Genomic DNA, 16000 nt, shown 5'->3' with positions numbered 1-16000 from the left:
ATCATCATCTTGCTGGGCTTCACTTCCTATTCTGCCTTGAATATTGTCTTTCTCAGTTTGATGACTCTGAAACAGCCATTGGCCCCAATTTCTGTCCCTATGCCTTAACATTGTTTATTTCCTACATATTCTGCCCCAGCCAAGCCCTAAACCATGTTCCCTGAGATCCTCCATTCAGAAGGATCCCTCCCCACCCCCAACATTTATCTTTCCCATAGCGTAGGCTCAGTCTCTGGGCAAGGAAGACAAATGATTTCAGGGAAAGTAAAAGGTTGGCTTAAAGCCCATTCTCTGAAATAGGACATTCCAGAGTTTTTAAAAGGAAGAGGGTTGGTCTCATAATTTCCATGTAGACATGTAATGGTACTAAGAATTTTTGCAGACAGCATCCTGAGATAGAGGATATGACCCCATCAGCCCCTAAGCGGTATTCTCCTGACCCTCTCCATCTGCCTAGTAGTGATAACTATGGCTCTAGCAGGTGTATCTGTTTTCTGCACTCACACTCTGTGGTCTTTCTTTAGTGGCCCTACCACCAGTGCAAGCCATTGTGGCATATCGGACTGGCATTGTCCAGGCTCTATAGCGTCAGTCTTAGGAATCTATAATCCTTTCCAGACTGAGTTATTATGATATTCTGGGGAGACCACCTCTCCCAAGCCCTTCAGGGTACCCTGCTGTAAAAGTGATCCCTGATTCTTATATTCTATTTACCAGCAAAAAGTAAAGTATTATCTGCAGAATGCCTCAAGTTCGTAAGAGAACATTTATTACCAAAGTGCTTGAAAACACTTTGTTCTTTCAAAGTCCTCAGGTTCTTCTCTTTGAAGATTGAGGTGTTGTTGTTGTTGTTGTTGTTTTATTCTTTATGGTTACCATCACCATCATCTTTATTAATCTTATCATCTACATCAATTAAGTCCACACTCGGAGTACCTGCTGTCTGAATGTCACACAGCTGGTATACTGGATGTGTTGAAGGCATCTGCCTTCAAAGAATTTAGTGAATATCTGTGTAGTGCCAAGACTGTCTCCAGGCACATGCACAAAACTAGAGAAATACAAGTACATATCCTTGTGTGTGAACATGCATTAGTTGAGTGGGGGGAAAAGTAGTCACCATGATGTCGATGGGGGCAATAAGAAGATCGTTAATTCCAGAGTCTGTCTTCCTCCTATGAGAAAAATATAACCATCTCCTTTTTTCTCCTTTTTTGTCTCTCTCTTGTTGGTTTCAGACTGGTTGAAGGAAAGAAGGGGGTCAAAGTGGAAAACAGACCTTTTCTCTCAAAACTCATCTTCTTCAATGTCTCCGAGCATGACTATGGGAACTACACCTGTGTGGCCTCCAATAAGCTGGGCCACACCAATGCCAGCATTACACTATTTGGTAAGACTGAGCCCTGAGCTGGGCAGTGAAAACAGGAAAGGGTCTCATGGGACAGAAAGAGTCAGAAAGAGCTGCAAGTGTGGGGTGGCTTGTGTGAGAGAATCAGGAGAAGCTAGGCATGGGTGAGTGAGATGGAAGAGGAGGGGGAATGAGAGAGAGAGGGAAAAAAATCTGGTGCATGGATGGGCATCGGTAGTAGGAAAAAATGAGAAAGAATGTTCATGTTTCATTTATAATGAGTAAACCCTGAGGCAGGAGGAAATGGTGTTGGGATGATGAAGTGACATTTAATTTTTTCTCTTCAAGAGCTCCTCAACTGACTAAGGATGGGGGGTTCTAGTTCAATTTAATAGCAAAGCACTCGGAGAGCAACATTTACTATTTCAAAACTTTGTTCACTAGGGTGGTGTAAGATGTTACCATTTCTTTTCCTGGCTGTTGGGACATAGAGATACTGAATTCTATTTGTAAAAGTAGAATCATGGGCCTTGGGAATCCTGAAATTAGCTTCGGAGGGAGAATTCAGGAAGGAAATGGGGCTTTCCCCTCAGCTCCTCATTTGTGTCAATGGGTGTTGTCTGACTGGACTAAGATATATTTGTCCAGCTAAGCCACCATCCTGACAGAAGTCACATAGTCATTCATGCATTAATTCATTCAACAATGGTTTATTGGAGGACTGATGTGGGTACAGCAAATTGCTCTGCCTTCCTACATATCTGGCAAGTATACTGGTGCCAGAAGCAAGTAAAGAAAGCAAACAAACAAGCTCCCTTGTAGATCCTAGATGTGTCAAACAATGGAAGTGAGCTGATGTGTAGGTCTATGTATCTGCCAGGACTCCAGGTATCCAAGGATGACTTGCATCCCTTGGTAGATGCAGATTCACCCTGCAGGCCACAGAGTGAATTTCTGGTTGTTTTTGAGGGAAAATTCCTCCATACCCTCACAAGCTCAGGTAGCTTGGATTTTTTCAAATCCTTCCCTCTAGTTTCCCATGGTAGCAAGCACCCTTGAACATGATGGCAAGGGAAAGCAAAGAATTACCAGATAATTAGTAAGAATATAAATTCCTTTTCCTCTGAGAACTCCCAGAAAATCTTATGGCTTCAATTACCTCACCCTCGCCCCCAGTCCCTACCACATCCCTCCACGGTACATTGTATTCAGCCAGCCTCAAATAACGCGCCTGTACAGCTCCATGGTCCCATCTCCGCTTCCAAATCACATTTGACCCCCCTTTTATCCAACACATAAAACAAAGCTCAGCTTTATCCAAGGGGGCTGGGAAGAGGAAGGCTGCCCTTGATCCCAGAGCTGGTTGCTGAGAATGGGCAGAGCTGTGATTAGAGTGATTGATCTGTCTGACATCTCTCACACAGGGATAGTCATAATTGCCCCTCACATTTGTCAGGCCTTTTTGGCTTTCTGGCAGGTGTCTGTCTCCAGAAACAGAAGGGCCAGGATTATAAAGGAACAGACTCCTCCTTCCCTGGCCTTGCAAATCTCAGGCTCTCCTAGCGGTACCGTCCACCCTCCCCAGGCCTGCCCTCCACCCACAGCAGCCCTCATTCCTGTAAGCAGTCTTCCTCCTCCTCCTCTGTCCTCCTTGCTCCTCTGATTTGGATGCATGACATGGTTTTGCAATTGGCTTTATCACTGCTGTCTAATTCCCTGGCCTCTTCCCCTTAAGCCATCTGAAAATGAGAACGGGGAGAAGGCACAGGCTTTGAGAGTGCAATAGCTGGCGTTTGTGACAAGGAATGCAGTAAAGCATGTGCCATAAATCTGCTCTTCTCAGCAGACCCCTATGTGGCAATTAGAACCTCTGCCTCCCCGTCGGTCTATCTGTCTTCACCCTGTGTGTCATATAGACATTCCTCCAATTGTCAGCTCTCTGGAGTCCAGGATTCTTTAAAAAAAAATACATGGAAAAGTGATAGTATGTATTCAGATAAGTTTAGAAAGACTGAGTCCAGCAAGATAAATGGGGTACGCATGGGAATGTTCTTTAATGTGGAGATCTCCTAGCTTTTCTTTACCCGCGAAATTGCTAAGAGGGAGAAAAAGCATGGAGCATTTTCCAAATTTAATCCAAAAGAAAGCAATTTTGAAGTCTCAAATGAGAGACCATTTGAGAGGAGTCTGTCACTGAGATGCCCTGTGGCTGACATAGTTCTGTGGAACTAGTCAAATGCCATTAGCGAGCAAGGTGGGTATTTCTACCCCACTGGCTCTTGCTGAGGTCTAGTCCAGACATGGCAACCCCAAAATTCATGATGGAGGCCCACCATCAATCACAAATACAAACTTATACCAAAGTTTTCCATGTGTCATCTCCCATTATCAGCGGACCCTCAGCCAAGACCCATGAAGCAGACTATGGCAGTGAGAAAACAGCATTTGTGTTATGCGAATCTGTAAACTGTGTGATGCAGTCCATTCTCCTATAGCATCGCAGAAAGCCAGCTATATTATTGCCGACTTTCATGCAGACTGCTTGCCCTCATCATGTGACATGGACATTGGAAAGTGAGAAGTGCTGCACAGGGAGGCCCCATCATGGCCGGGATCCAAAGGGAGCAGGGTCATCTTTTCTACCATGGACCAACAGTGTCCTGAGCACCTGCTCCCTAAGACTGCAGAGATTGCCGGGCTCCCAGAATCATGGTGGTTCTTGGGGCCATCTTGCTTGTGCTGTGGTGCCATGGGATCAGAAATTCCTGAACTTGGTCTCCAGTTCAGTGGGGATAAGATGTGTGACAGAAACCTCATCTGGAAAGGGACTTAGGTCCTTTGTTACCACATCAATCCCCCAGCTCAGCACAGCTCTGGGAAATGTATGAGTGGCCAGCTCCCTCACTTTCCAACCATCACATCTAAGGATGGAAGCATAAAGCGCGTTAGTGTTTCTCATGCTGAATCTTGTCCTACTACTTTTGGTTTTTGTGTCTTCCTTTATTTACCCATTCCCACAGAAATGTATGTGAAAGGCAGTATACAAACTATATATGACAAATATATAGCGGCTGTATATAATATATGTGTTTGTTTTCATTTTTCTCTCCTGTATGTCCCTCACCCGATTTAGAACTAAATGAGCCTACAAGCTCAACTTTGTTGCAAGGTCAGTATCCCCCTTGCTTTATGGTTTTTCTTCCCTCTCCTTTCTCCTGGAGTCCCCCTACCCCCTTTCCCACCTTTCATTACCTATCTGTGAAGTTGCTTAGAGGATGCTTGTGAATACTATGGAAGTCACTGGAGCTGATGGAGCTTGAAGGGTAGCTCTCCTCACTCTGCTCACACCTTGCCCGCACTTCCTCAGGAGTAACAGGTGGGGGGAAAGAAAAGGACCATTAACTTCTCAAAGCCTAGAGATCTATGTAAAGGCCAAAGGTAGAGCACATGAGTCTAAACCAGTGGGAAGACAGCCCAACCCACCAAACAGTTTTCATAACAAGAATCCTATCAGTGGGCCCTGAGCAACAGAAGCAAACATTGTGTGCCTGAAGATTTAAGTATTCCCTACAATGAATCAGTTGGTTCAAAGCAAGGTTCTCTAAGGAAGGCAGGGAGGCAGGGTGCAGCACACATGTCAGTTAGTAAACTGTGACCTGGAGTGGGATGCCACTGAGATCCAGTTCAGAGCCCAACATTTAGTAGTTCTGTGCTCTTGAGCAGTCACTAAACATTATTGGGACTCAATTTCCTCTTCTATAAAATAGAATTGATCTGCCTTATCTACCTTAGAGTTGTTCCAACATTCAGCAGAAACTGCATAGTAAAAAGTCTTTAGAAACTGCCAGGTACATTTTGAATCATTCCAGTCCAATCTCCAGATGCAGACTGAAAGACAGGAATTTCCCTCAGTGCCACCTCTTAACGTCAAAGCTCTTCTCCCCGGCCACTTTACATCCTAATCCACTTCAAGCCCTTCCCCATACACAGCTCCTACCTCTCCTGCTTGTGTTTGCACCACCTTTTCAACTTTCTCAAGGCCCACTAGCACGCCATAAGTGATTCACGAGGGTCCACGGACCTCGCAGAGGAGGTTCACTAAGACTGTGCATGAGCGTTTGGGCTGGAGTGAGTCCAGCTGGGTGGTGGAAGGAATCCATGCTGCGTGTGCTGCTGTTCTCCTCCAAAGGACAGGGAGGACCATAGGGTGGCCCAGCAGGAAGGCAGCTATGAGGCTTTGCCCACCTTCCACCCCAATCCCTGACCTTTCTCATCCCACTTGCCCCCACACCCATCCCCCCACATCCCTTCCTGTCTGGCTACACCAACACTCATTGGAAGCTGGCAGTAGACCTGCAAGGTGAGAAAGGAGATGGAAGGAGATAAATTGCATGAGAAGCTGTTTGACAGATGAGGAAAAATACTTTCATCACAAAAAGATTCAAGGCTGCATTCTTCACCTTAGTGATACAGGGTGCCATAGCGACGCACCGCAAACAGGAAAATGAAACAAAGAAATAGAAAGTAAAAGTGAAGTCAGTGAAAGTATTCAGGTCCAATTTATGATTCAACTTATGTTTATTGAACCCCCGGTGCAGGGATATCCACTGATGTAAAATCAAGAGCATCAAGAGCATTAGGAAAGGAGCGAACCATAAATGGTAAAAGGGAGGCATGAGGAACTGGAGCGAAGACAGATGATGCTACAGGCTGTGCTTTCAGAAGTGATCGAGCTCATTCTGATCACTTAGCTCTTTATTTCCAGAGGGAATAGGAGCTTTTAAAATAGGCAGTGGCTGCTTAGGAGTTAGTATTTCCCTAAAGGTGTACTCACCTGACAGAGGGGGGCGTTGTCCCACACCAGAACCAACAATAACAGAACAGAGCAGAAACAATCACTTCTGGCTGCTGCCGCTGAGCGGGAGCAGGACACTTCGTGACCAGCCTCCACCTGCAGAGACAAAGCTGTCCTGCCTCACTCCTCTCTGCTGCAACAATGAATTTGGGTAAAAGGATCTGTATGCCAGCTCTCTACTCGGCTTCTCAGGCTGCTCTCAACCTCACATCCTTCTTGTTGAATACAGGGCAACGGGTCATTGCCAGAAGTTGTAGATTGTAGACATCGGGAATGTTCCAAGATTTGGATTCTGTGGTCTTCACTAAAACTTTAGACTCTTTGTACAACGGAAGAATATCTTAGAGAAAACAGACCGTGTACCTGGGGCATTTCTCCCATTCACTTGTGTTCTTTTTTTTTTCCCCCATTCTTTTCTTATTTATTTATTTAACTTCCTCCTCTGCTAGTCTCCCACAGAATAGAGAGCTACCTATTTTCTCAGGAAATACCCCTACGTTATGCTCATCTTATCTCAGAAATACCAACCAAGATTTGTACAAATGCATGGATTTCCACGGACAGGGTACACTTGGCTTTAAGAGAAGTTCTAAGCTGTTTTGTTACTCAATATCTGGACAGACTAGAGAGATTCTGATAAGAGAATTTCATTCCTCCTCAGCGTTTGCTGCCACCCTTGAAGTATTTCTCTTGCTCCCCTTTTGCAAGCACAACAGATTGCACGTCATCCTCTCGTATTAATATTCGGTGGTGCAGGACTCCTGCCATGATAAATAAGGACTCAGGGATGCGCCACCATCCCTCACCAAGCTCCCTCACAGGCAAGTGTGCCGGGACCCACACTGCAAGCTCAGCGTCTTGGTAGCTGTTCATTTCCCATCCACTGTCTTTCGTCTTTTATCTCCTAGGCATGAAGTCAGATTTGATGGTATCAGTGGGCTGGGAAATGTTGGCTGATTAATGCCTGGGAACCTCACAGTGACTGTCAAACCAACTTATTAAATAATGGGGGAGTAAGTAAACTCTGTATCAGAAGGAAAAAATTGCAGCAGGAAAGATGATCAGTTCTTCCCTGCAGAGGATTAAAGGTAGTTAATTAGGTCCAGCCATCCAGCAGTGAGCATTTCTATGACACATGTGTCTAAATACTGAAGGTATAAAAAGACATTCTCTCATCCTCTTTCTAGATGGTGAATATATCTATCCTGGCATGCAACCAGCTCTCCTCTGCCCATTAGAATCAGACAGAAGCCTTGTGCTTACCTAGGTGCTTAGATTCAGCTGCAAGCACTGGCTTTGGTGGCAAAGAGAGCACATTATGGATTGACCAGAGATATTGACTCAGAGGCTTGAGGGGAGTGCTTCTTTTTTCTTTCTTTCTTTGCCTTTTTTTTCCCTTCTCTTTTTCATTCTTTCTTCATTTTGAATATTTTATCCAATTCTATCTGGCTGCTCATTAATATGTCAACAAAAAAATATCACAAATTTTAGTCAAATTCTTGGCAAGGAAAATACAATCAGGGATTGTTTTTTGGTGTTTTTTTGTTTGTTTGTTTTTTTGAGAGCCAAGAACGAACTCAGAAACATGAGCTTATGGGTGGCTAGCACTCAGCTTGAAGGCTCAAACAAAGCCCACACTTCTGCAAACAGGGGCAATAGTGATGCCATCTCGAGCATGATATAGAAAACATGTTAGCATTTCTGCATCTCTCCTTGGTACCAAGTCAAAAGGAATGGGATGGAGTGTAGCATCAGGGTAAATATAAAGAATATCTTGGCTACATTTCCCCCCTCATTGTGGTGAGATGTAAGGCGGAAGTAGGACATTTCAGTTAACTAGAAGTTTTGAAACATTGCTGCCTGGCAAAGCTCAAGGATACATTCTAGCTAAGGATCAATGTCAAATTGTCCTTTGCCAAGGTGGACACTAAAGAGTACTGACCTTCACTCAAGTAGCATGTGTTAGAGATTCAGGGAAAAGGGTAGCTGGATAGGGACAATTCAGCTGAAGTTGTTTACAGATCTTTGCCTACAAAAAATCACAACTTGTATTTAGATCACCATGGAAATGTATGCTTTCAATTCATTTATCTTCTGATAGTTCCAGCAAACCAAACTACCAAGTAGAAACCTCCCGTCTATCTTTCCTCCAGCAAAATCTAAACTGCACCCTACCAGTCTGTGGCTGCCTGCCCCCAGATGTTCCCTACATCTGAACTCTTTGTGGTTTGGGGTTGAAGGACTATGACTACTTTATTGCTCTTCATCTTTCCTCCTGATAGTCACCCTTCTTCTTGGTACAGAGGGACTCAAGTCAGTCGTACATGAGTGAGGCACTTCATGAAAATAGCCCCACCTTGGCTTCTGGGTGGTTCTCGAGGCCCCAGCAATCTCTCCAAGGGACTGTCCTCACTACATGCATAGACAACATGGTGCCAGCACACCTGGCTTTTCTCTACCACCTCGACCTGACATCAGATCCTCTGTGAATCATGCCTTTGATCTTTGATCATACATCACCCTTTTCATCTTTTTCAGAGTGGCTTCCCCACCTTGCTGATGTCCACTTTGGTCGAGAGGGATATCTATCTCAGGTGCCCTGAAAGAAAAATAAAGATCTTGAAGGCATACATATGTATTCATCTCAAATTGGTCAGATGTTTTAGTTTAGTTTAGGTTGAATTATGTCTAGGTTGTCTTTCCTTCTGTATGCAAGGACCTTTGCACAGAGAGTGGGATCACTTTCATGCAAAGAATTTCATGCATTTTTTTGTTTTTTATTTTACTGAGGTATAATTGACAAATAAAAGTATGTTTAAAGTGTAATCATGTTGATTTGATACACAAACACATTGTGAAAGAATTTTGCACCCTCTCTATATCCAGGCTGAACAGCTGCAGAGACCTCTAGGTAAAGAGGGAAGTAAAATATTCCAGATTGGGGGCACCTGGGTGGCTCAATCGGTTAAGCAGCTGCCTTCAGCTCAGGTCATGATCCCAGGGTCTTGGGATCTAGCCCCACATCGGGCTCTCCAGTCAGCAGGAAGCCTGCTTCTCCCTCTCCCACTCTGCTGCTTGTGTTTCCTCTCTTGTTGTGTCTCTCTGGGTCAAATAAATTTAATAAAATCTTTAAAAAAACATATTCCAGATTGGGCCACTTTCAGCCACTCATACTTCTACTATTAGCAGAAAAGTATCTGTGGATTGTCCTGGAGGCTTGAAGTTGGTGAAATGTGGGTCTTTTGTGGTCTTATCATCAGAAAAGAGCTGGCATCACAGTAAATTTCCACAGGCAGGTCTTACTTAGCAAGTGCAAGTGCAAAAGCATAGGTGTGGGTCTTATTGCCGGAGGTTGCCCTCTGGACCAGCTTGATATAGTCTGAGTTCTTCAGGGAGGTCAGGCACAGGTCTGGACCCTCTGGCACAGTGTTTATAAAGCACATAGATAAATGCCAAAGTTTTATACTCAAATGTAGCTTGGACACCTATGTTCAGATTGCTATAGTATAACCCATTTGTTACCAGCCAATTTTATGCTTAAGGCTTACAGACTTCAACTAATTAGGGGATAGTCCGGTGGCCAAAGAAAGTTGTTGTACAAAGAAGTATTTATTGGCTTGGGGCCTCAGGCTCCAAGATGTACTGAGTCTCCTGCTACAATCAGATGATTGCGTTGACTCTCATTGGATCAATGATCCAATCTGATCATCATTCATATTCTGCCCCAGCACCCCCACCCCCACTCCACCTTATAGCAACTTCCCAGGAAAGTGGAGAGATGCATATATGAGAGCTGGGCTGTGGTCAAGACAGCAAGAGCCAAGGGCAAAGCAAGGGCTTCTGACTGCTTTCTACCTTAACAGTGGCTTGTTTTTAATTTTTTTTTTTTTTAGAAGTGAAAACTACAGCCCTGACCCCTTGGAAAGGTTGGTATATTTATTCCCAGGCAGCTCTGCCTGGGTGGGGATGGGTATCCCAAACTCTTCACCTTTTTCCTGGATGCCTTGTCTTCTGAGCTAACCCTAGGAAGCAGCCCAGTGGGATCCTTCCCTGACCTTGGGCCATCTCTATGACAATCTCAATTAACCTGTCTCCAAGGACCTGCCATTCCCCCTGGGTAGCTTCCACCCATAGATGTCTAACTTCTGTTTGCTGGCAGCACTAATGAGCACCTGCCAGGGCCCAGAATAGCTCCACATCTTGGCTGTTCCATACCAGGCTGGCCTCTCCTCACACGCAGATGCTCTAATGCGATGATCTTCTTAGACCTTGGCCTTGCATGCTGTTTTTTGCTTACCCTGTTCTCTCTTCCTCTCTTTCTAACTTGGAGCTGGAAGGGAAGTGGTGGGAGGGAGGGGAAAATGGAAGGAAAGGGGAGGTTCTTGGGTGAGTCACTTGGCTACGAATTAAACAGTGTCTTATTTGAGGCTTTCATTCCTGCTAGATGTTTCTGATGGATAAATTAACAGTCATCAGAGTTCTCTGGGACCCCAACTGTCCTGGTAATTAGTCTTGTTAGGCCTTCACAGCTCTCTAATGAGGTAAAGGGAATAAAGGCATCCAAGGCAGAGTGGAGGCGTGGCCGCGTCGTGAACAGTGGCCTCATCTGCGTGGCCCGTGTCACCAGGGGGAGGGACAAGCTGCTGCTCTGGCCAGCATGCAGGCTCAGAGAGGGCCCTGCCCCTGGCTGCTGGGATCCACACCTGCCTGGACAAAAGGCCCTCATCTCATGGAATTCTTCCATAGCCTGGCGAGTGGGGTATAGCCTGTGTGGGCCCCACCTTTCTCTGTGTCCAGGTGTGACAGGCCCCATGGCCTCACTTCTCTTCTCCTCATTCTTGGAAGATGTGTAAGTTATACACAGTAGCAGCCCCAAGTTAGTGGAAAGAAAATTATATTTGGAGACAGAAGTCGATGGAGCTTGGGGAAGTCACTTAAGCTTTCTGAGGCTAAGTCTCCACAAATGAGAACTGAAGAGAACAATCTTCATCTCGAACCTGAGTGTCTTTGAGGGACTGGGACATCATTCCAACTGCAAGAACTCTTCCCGAAATCCTAATTGATAGGATTTTACTTTTATGCATACTTTTCCTTAAAATATAAAACTTTTCACCAGAAGTTTTACTTTTTACTGAAAGTAAAAACTTTCAGGGACTTTTATTGGAAATAGAAGAAGAGTGAAGCATATGTAGAAGAGAAACAGAGATAAAACAGAAAGTAGGGAAAGAGGGTTTTGTTTTGGTTCAGTCAGTCTTTTGCTTTTTTCTCTGAGTAGAATCTTAAGAGAAAATAAAACACACAGACAAAGTAAACATGAACATATCAGTATGCATCAAAACATTTGGTTTCTTCCTTCTTTGAGCAAAGCGTTTGTTAAATACCTGCCCTGGGCCCAGTTAGACATAGGCCCTGCTCTTAAGGAGCTTATAACACAGATGAGGAAATACATGTTAGATAAATAAAAAGAAACATATCACAGACAGTATGTATTTTAAAAGCTGGACGCATACGGTGCTATGGAAGCAAAACAGGAGCAAAGTCAAGGAAGTCTGCCTGGAAGTGGTAACTGGGGACCAGAACAGAATCTGGAAGGAGTGGGAGTGATTTGGGTGAGAATTTCAGGCAGAAGGTCGGAGGGTGTGAGGATGGGAAGGAAAGGGAATATGGCTTACACGCGCACACTTGAGTAAGCACACGTGTATGTGGCGCCCGTGGGCTTTGGAGATAGGGAGAAACCAAAGAACAAGTGGCAGGAACAGTGGCTGATGATGCAGAGGGCAAGAAGATGAGGAAATGTAGGGAATGTTCTACCATGGAGCTGGGAAGTTTTGTAAAGGCTGTAGGATCACATGGGTTAGTATCATGATGAACGTGGACTCATAGCAACACCGCTCTGGAATTAACATAAAGAAAAACTTCAAGGGGTCAAGGTCACGGGAGACAAGACCCAGTCTGTGAACTTTCATGGCAATTGAAAGGAGAGCTGATGCAGTTGTCCTCTTTGAGAGGACACCTGGAGTACACTTGTCTCAATGTTTCTCTGGGGTCAACCCCTGTTCCCTCCTATTTGTGACCAGTTTTGTCCAGGTCAGTGCTCTCGGACATGCCTGAGAGAAGAATGGGTTAGGGTGAGGGGAGAGAGCGTGGGGGCGGGGGAGGAGGAGGCCAGACGTGGCCCCAATGCAGTAGGTGATGGTCCCCTGTGGGCTTCAGACAGGAGAGAAACAGAAAGGCTCTGTGAGCTTGTCCAGGGTAACAATGCAGGCAAGAGGAGGCTCTGGCACACTCAGTGGCTTTTGCCTTTCTTCTGTGGGAAGAGCTTTCTGACACAAGAGGTCAGAGCCCCTCTCTGCAGGCTTTCTGTGGTGTGTCCCAGCAGGCAGCAGAGCCACAAAGGAACTCTGGGGGCTTAGCAAAGAAGCCAAAGACACGGTGCCCAGAGCACGCCCCTACAGAGGCGTCCAGGCATTGTGAGGAAGATTGGGGGTTGTTTGCACACTCACAGCTGCCTCCCATGCAGCACTGCAGAGGCTCTGGCTGCAACACGCTTTTCTGACTCTTCTTACGTGGTAACGAAGCCAGGTCCCTGCTGGAATGTCTGCCTGGCCTGAGGCAATCTCCATGTTTCTCCCTGGAGACTCCCAGGAGCTGGACAGCCCCAGAGGAGGGACTGCAGGTGGGAATGCCAGAGCCATGAAATGCAGAGAACTGGCATTTATTCTCTTCTCCTTTACCACAGGGCATCTTCTGAGCCATGGCCAGGGCTGGGAGTGAGGATGGGAATGTGCTGGAGGGAGTGGGGGAGTGGGCTGCAAAGCTGTGTGCAGGTGCTCAAGAGAGCAAAAGAAAGGCAAGAGAAAAAGAGCCAGCTGCCAACAGATGCATGTCAGGCCCAGAGCACGCAGCGCTAAGCACGCAGAACACCCTTGCAATCCTCATGCCTTGTGCATGGGAAAATGGAGTGCAGCCACTAGGCCTGTCCCTGCTATTTAAGCTGGAACCCAGATGCACAGAGGCCTCAGAAACAACCTTTGTGGCTCAGAGTTAGTCTCACTAGCGGGCAAAGGTCTTGATGTGAAAGATCTTGGAGTGGCCCAGAGTGGCAGGGGTTCTCCAGGGAGAGAACGGACCATCTCAGCCTAAAAGGCATGGCGAGTGGCTTCTCTCCTGGGGTTCCAAAGAATGCTCTATGGACAACAGAGATTGGCAAAAAAGGAGTCCTGATGGTGGTTTACAGAGAAACATTCCATGGCAGACGCCTTTCGTTTTGTGTTGCCTGGAAGTTTATTTCCCAGCTGGTGTAGAGCAGAATACATGGGTTTCAGGCTTCTTATCATGAGAACTTGCACTGCCTGACCTTGGAAGTGCTGTGAATCAGACAGCACAGACACATGAGATTGGAAGACCCAGTCCATTTTGAACTCATAGCCACTGCCCCAGAATCAGAGATTTTTCTCAAAGGTCTAGGAATTAAAGTTAGATGGGCAGTGCTTCCAGGCCAGGGGCTCTAGGACGTGATGGAATCATCCCGTATGGAATCGAGAAAACCTGGTTTGATGCTGATCTGCCTTAGCCAGAAGCGTCTCTGATGGTTAGCCTCCAAGTCAGACAAGCAGGCTCTGGCTTTGTTTTCTTGACCCCGGTGTGGACATGGGCTTAGGGGGGATACCAGCCTTTAATACCTCCATTAAATTCAGCACAACAGAGCACTCCAGAGCAAGTCTGACAAAGTGCCCTGCTGCATTAGGTACCCACCCCATCTGGGCCTCCAAACCTGTGTGTACTCTTCTTGAATCATGGCTCCATTTGTGAGGGACATTCTTGGTCAGACACTTATATTTCAAAAATAGGGAAACTGCTGGGATATTTCATGCACCTCGTGGTTCCTGCCTTTGGCCCTGCCTCCTGAGAGTATCTGTCTGCAGGCCAGGTTTGAGGTGCACCTTGCACCTGCAGATGTTCACGGTGGTAGGCTCTCCATCCTAGTGTCCAGCTAAGCCTTCCCTCACTTGCACGTGCACAGCAAAAGACCACCTATTTCTTCACTTGATCCCACCTCAATGTCCAGCAGGCTGGTTCTGCCCTTTCAGGGACAGGATACTTGAGCTAGGGCCTCCGTGACCTCGTCCAGGTGGGGAAGAGGCCAAATGCTGCAGGTGGAAGCCCAGTGCCTGGCCCAAGATAGAGTGATAGAACGGATGCCAAGTCCGAGGCAGCAGCAGCAGGGAGACAGATTGTTGTGTCCAGCAGGTCCTTCCCTGCCCAACAGGGTGAGCAGCTGGAGGGTTATATGCACATTCAAGGCAGACACTGCTCAGAAGTGGTCAGACGATGATGCAGACACTACAAGGGCCTCACTTCCTCGAAGCTCTTTATAGAACATGAATTAATGCTGCCACCTTCTTCTTGAACTTGACGCTGAGCACGTTACAACACAGTAGAGGAGTTGTGACCACCAGCACACATTAACCTGAGCCTCTTGTTCTCTCTGTGTCAAGGAAAGCTCCCCGTTATATAGTGTGTATCCACGGCACCCAAGCTGTGGAAGGTTATTTCTAGTGAGCACCCCTCCCCCACATACAGAGCGGGAACATAAGATGTCCCAGTTAGAGGGACGCCTCATCAGAGGCAAGGCCTAATGACAGCAGATCGCGTGACAGATGGTCCCTCTTAGACCAGGCAGCCCATGACGAGTGTGTTCTTTCCACAGGCCCCGGCGCGGTCAGCGAAGTGAACAACGGGACGTCGAGGAGGGCAGGCTGCATCTGGCTGCTACCTCTTCTGGTCCTGCACCTGCTCCTCAAGTTTTGATGTGAGTGCCACTTCCCCCACTGAGGAGAAGCTGCTGCCACAGCAACCGCCCACCACAGCAATGGCAACTCCGACAGCAACGAGAGCACCCCTGTTTCTTATGAGCTAGAATCAAATGAAATTCCGAGACACAGAGCCTCATGGGACACAAATTCGAGGGAGGGAACAAAGAATACTTTGGGAAAACATGTTTCAAAGGGAAATTGAAAATCGCCTTGCAGGCCTTGCAGATCCGTAGGCACAGCTGAGTTTTCTTTCTTTGCCCAAACGGAAAGAACGCACACCTGACTTGGGACCCACCCGCAGCTGCATTGTGACCTGTTTGTGCTCAGGGTGGGCCGGGCTCAGCCACTCTGCCCACTAACTTGCCCCCGGCAAGGAAAATTCTGGAGTCGGCCATCCCAAATTCAGTAGAGACGAACACAGAATGAGTTGTGCAGGCCCAGATGTGCCACTGTGGCCCCTTTCAGAGACTGTGCCACTGTTGTGTGTATTACAAAATGCAAAATTAAAGGAAAAAAAAAAGAAAAAGGAAACTAAACAAGACAGTCTGACAGCTATAACAAACCCACAATCAACAGTCACGAAAGATATTATTAAACTTTTTTTTTCTTTTTTTTGGTTTTCGTTTTACTACATGGACATCATGGATAATAAGGGATTCTGGTTCATTATTAATTTTATTAATTATATTTTCTGATATGAGCCTAGAATTTAGTGCAAAAACAACACAAGACTAAAAAATACACAAATGAAAGGGGTGAAGTGAAGTATGTTTGTTCAACATTAAAAATAGTGTACTTCTTAACTAGGTTTACAACTGGTGGACCACACACCGGGCATTAACCACCTGGTGAGGCTATGTCAAATCCACCAAAAAAACACATACGATTTAACCAACATCTCCACCAGCGCTACAGATTTCTCCTTATTCTGGCATTTAATGCAGACAATACTATGCTTCTACCTGCTGTTTAGAAATGGAA

General features: G+C 46.1%; 1 protein-coding gene across 4 annotated transcripts in view; it reads left to right on the top strand.

Annotated features, from left to right (window-relative positions):
• LOC111153831 (neurotrimin) overlaps positions 1-15529 on the top strand; it is a 403882-nt gene extending 388353 nt beyond the window's left edge. Inside the window, exons 6-9 of one of the 4 annotated variants that reach the window (XM_022513084.1) lie at positions 1239-1390; positions 4482-4517; positions 10097-10129; positions 14914-15487. In XM_022513084.1, the coding sequence (XP_022368792.1) occupies positions 1239-1390; positions 4482-4517; positions 10097-10129; positions 14914-15014 (322 nt within the window). In that variant the 3' untranslated portion in view covers positions 15015-15487. Of the gene's footprint in view, positions 1-1238; positions 1391-4481; positions 4518-10096; positions 10130-14913 lie in introns of all 4 variants that reach the window. The other 3 variants (XM_022513087.1, XM_022513086.1, XM_022513088.1) reach the window with 3 other exon arrangements.
• The last annotated feature ends 471 nt before the right edge of the window (positions 15530-16000 follow it).

The sequence above is a fragment of the Enhydra lutris genome, unplaced genomic scaffold (genome assembly GCF_002288905.1).
Source record: "Enhydra lutris kenyoni isolate GAN:26980312 unplaced genomic scaffold, ASM228890v2 scaffoldscaffold34, whole genome shotgun sequence".
In the NCBI taxonomy this organism is placed as follows: Eukaryota; Metazoa; Chordata; class Mammalia; order Carnivora; family Mustelidae; genus Enhydra; species Enhydra lutris.
The sequence above is the reverse complement of the archived record's forward strand: the minus strand, read 5'-3'. Positions and strand labels throughout refer to the sequence as shown.